Here is a 3,388-nt window from a genome sequence, read left to right as displayed (position 1 = left end):
GCATGCCAATGTGCATTGGCTCGTTTAGTTTACACTCGAAGTAGATTGGTCTCTCGAAGCGAGATCCCAATTCGTCGGTCATCCGACGTGACGTCTCCGTTCCCTCCTTCAGGGAACGAGGGTTACCATACGTAACCTAGACGTTCTTTTCAGGATTCTTTGATGAATAGAAAGATCAAAACAACAGCATTTATTTGAAAAATAATATTTGTATCCTTGCTAATAAAATTTTCATTTCTTTAAAAAAAAATCTTACTGACATTAAACTTTTGAAGGGTAGCATATATTCAAAATAATGCTAAAAAGGTGTCTTAATCAGTATTTTTGTCTTTATTTTGGGTAAAAAAATTATTTTAATGTCTTGAAATTTATATATATAATTAATTATAAAGACATGTTTATTTTTCTTGCAACTTAATATCTCACAATATGTTTTTTTCTTATTGTAGATTTCATCTCACAATTACCTTAGTATTTCTGTGAAATGACCTTAAAATCAAACTATATTGACATTTATGCCAATTACAATGTATTGTGGTTTGTCAATAAAATGATTAGCCAACTTTAAGGAAATAGGTAGGTTCACCGAAACACAGCGTCACACACGGCGGGCTAGAGTGAGCAGAGGCCGGAGGCCTAGAGTGAGCAGAGGCCGGCGGCCTAGAGTGAGCGGAGGCCGGCTTGAGTGAGCAGCGGCGGGCGGGCTTGCGGCAACCATGTGGCGACCCCGGGCTTCGTCCACGGTGAAACCCGATCCTGCAATCCACAGCGCGAAGTTGATGTATTTCCTCAGCGACCAGCACGGATCAGCTCTAGGCATGACGAAGCGGATATCGTCCTCTTTTGGAAGGCCAAATAAAGTAGTTTCACTTTCACAACGAAACACACAACGCCTTCACGACATGGAAGCGGCGGCAACAACAATACTAAAGAATATCTCTTTGGATTTTACACTTTAGTCTTTGTAACTTTACAGATCTTCTTTATACACCAACAGCTTGTAACACTCCAAAGAGAAAGGAAAAATTGAAATCGCATCATATGACCCCTTTAAAATGCCCAACTTTACAGCATAAAAAAATGTTTACAGCCTGGTACAAAAAGTGGTTTTGGTCTATATAGGTAATTTTGCCCTTCATGACAACTGTGAGGGGGATGAATATTTTTATAATTCATCCGTTTAAATTATATTAAGCCTTAAAGTTCTGCATAATTAAGGGCGTGGCCACTTGAGTGGCCAGTGGACTGCTGCTCTGCTCCAGAGTGTGAAACTCGCTAGACTGTGTGAAACTTAGAAAAATGGCTTTAAAGATTTTTATTTGTTCAGAAAAATTAATTATGGGTTAGGACACTGGAAATCTGGCAATTAGATGTTTTAATTAAAATGATCTCAAACTTGATTTTTACCGCTATTTTGAAGTTATTGTAGGTACTCTGCCTTTGCACTGTCTGCAAAAAGACTGCAGTCACGCCATCTACGCTGAAACATTTGTTGCGCGTCTACATGGCGTTACGTGGTAGTGATGGACATGAAGCTTTGAGACCTTTGCAAATAATTTTTTTAAAAAAGAGTGGGTCCTAGCGCGTATCAAACTGAAACCACAGTCAATTAATCTATAATATTAGACTAATTAAAAACACATTATACACGTCTTATTTAATGGCATTTTATTGTTTAATTCTATTGAATGTATTAAACTTTCAATAAAACATTTGCAGTGGGTTTGTAAAATGTTTTTGTAAATTGTTTTATGCATGTTTTGGCCTGAGACACTTGGTGTTGGTATATATATTTTAAAAATTTATACAAATATTTTAATAAAATTGTTTTCTGCAAATTCTTATTCTACATCTCCCCAAGTATCACTGTGGTAAATTTTATGTTGCTTTACTGTTTCAATCTTTAATAATTGCATGCCAAACTCATGAGTAATCCTATTTACCTCACCATACAGACATATTTTAAAAATTCATAAAAAAATAAAATAAAATTGTTTTCTCCAAACTCCGCCAGATCCTTCAACTTCACCTCCCCAAGTATCACTGTGGTGATTGTCATGTTACTTTACTGTATCATTCTTTAATAATTGCTTACCAAAGTCATGACCAATGCTATTTACATTGCTATACAGACATTTTAAAAATTAATAAAAAGGTCAAATCTAAATTTTTTCTGCAAACTCCACCAGATCCTTGTTCTACATCTCCCCAAGTACCACTGTGGTGATTGTCATGTTACTTTACTTTATCATTTTTCAATAATTGCTTACCAAAATCATGACCACTGCAATTTACATTGCTATACAGACATATTTAAAAAAATTCGTTAAAAAAAATAAAAAAAAAAGGATATCAAATTGTTTTCTCCAGACTCTACCAGATTCTTGTTCTTCACCTCCCCTAGTACCACTGTGGTGATTTCCATGTTACTTTGCTGTATCATTTTTTAATATTTGCTTACCAAAGTCATGACCAATGCAATTTACATTGCTATACAGACATATTTAAAAAATTCATAAAAAGGTAAATTCAAATTGTTTTCTGCAAACTCCAACAGATTCTTATTCTTCACCTCCCCAAGTACCACTGTGGTGATTGTCATGTTACTTTACTGTATCATTTTTTAATAATTGCTTACCAAATTCATGACCAATGCTATTTACATTGCTATACAGACATTTTAAAAATGAATAAAAACGTCAAATCAAATTGTTTTCAGCAAACTCCACCAGATTCTTGTTCCACATCTCCCCATGTACCACTGTGCTGATTTCCATGTTACTTTACAGTATAATTTTTTAATAATTGCTTTCCAACGTCTTGGCCAATGCTATTTATGTTGCTATACAGACATATTTTAAAAATTCATAAAAAGATAAAATCAAATTGTTTTCTGCAAACTCCACCAGATTCTTGTTCTTACCCTCCCCAAGTACCTCTGTGGTGATCTCCATGTTACTTTACTGTATCATATTTTAATAATTGCTTCCCAAAATCATGACCAGTGCTATTTACGTTGCTATACAGACGTTTTAAACATTTATAAAAAGATAAAATCAAATTGTTTTCTGTAAACTCCAACAGATTCTTGTTCTACATCTCCCCAAGTACCACTGTGGTGATTTCCATGTGACTTTACTATATAATTGTTTAATAATTGCTTACTAAAATCATGACCAATGCTATTTACATTGCTATACAGACATAATTAAAAAATTCTTAAAAAGGTAAAATCAAATTGTTTTCTGCAAACACCACCAGATTCTTGTTCTTCAACTCCCCAAGTACCTCTGTGGTGATTTCCATATTACTTTACTGAACCTTTTCAGCATCTTTTCAAGATCACAGGATTTAGAGAACTTAAAAAAAATATTTAAAAAAATATAAT

General features: G+C 34.1%; 1 protein-coding gene across 1 annotated transcript in view; it reads right to left on the bottom strand.

Moving 5' to 3' along the window:
- The window catches only part of LOC107660465 (protein transport protein Sec16B-like), a 23,576-nt gene extending 20,622 nt beyond the window's left edge, over positions 1-2,954 (bottom strand). The window contains 1 exon segment of the mRNA XM_016449770.1: positions 2,937-2,954. Within this exon segment, the coding sequence (XP_016305256.1) occupies positions 2,937-2,954 (18 nt within the window).
- Positions 2,955-3,388: the final 434 nt, after the last annotated feature.

Source organism: Sinocyclocheilus anshuiensis, unplaced genomic scaffold (genome assembly GCF_001515605.1).
Source record: "Sinocyclocheilus anshuiensis isolate Anshui unplaced genomic scaffold, SAMN03320099.WGS_v1.1 scaffold1975, whole genome shotgun sequence".
Taxonomy (NCBI): Eukaryota; Metazoa; Chordata; class Actinopteri; order Cypriniformes; family Cyprinidae; genus Sinocyclocheilus; species Sinocyclocheilus anshuiensis.
This window is presented reverse-complemented; position numbering and strand designations above follow the sequence as displayed.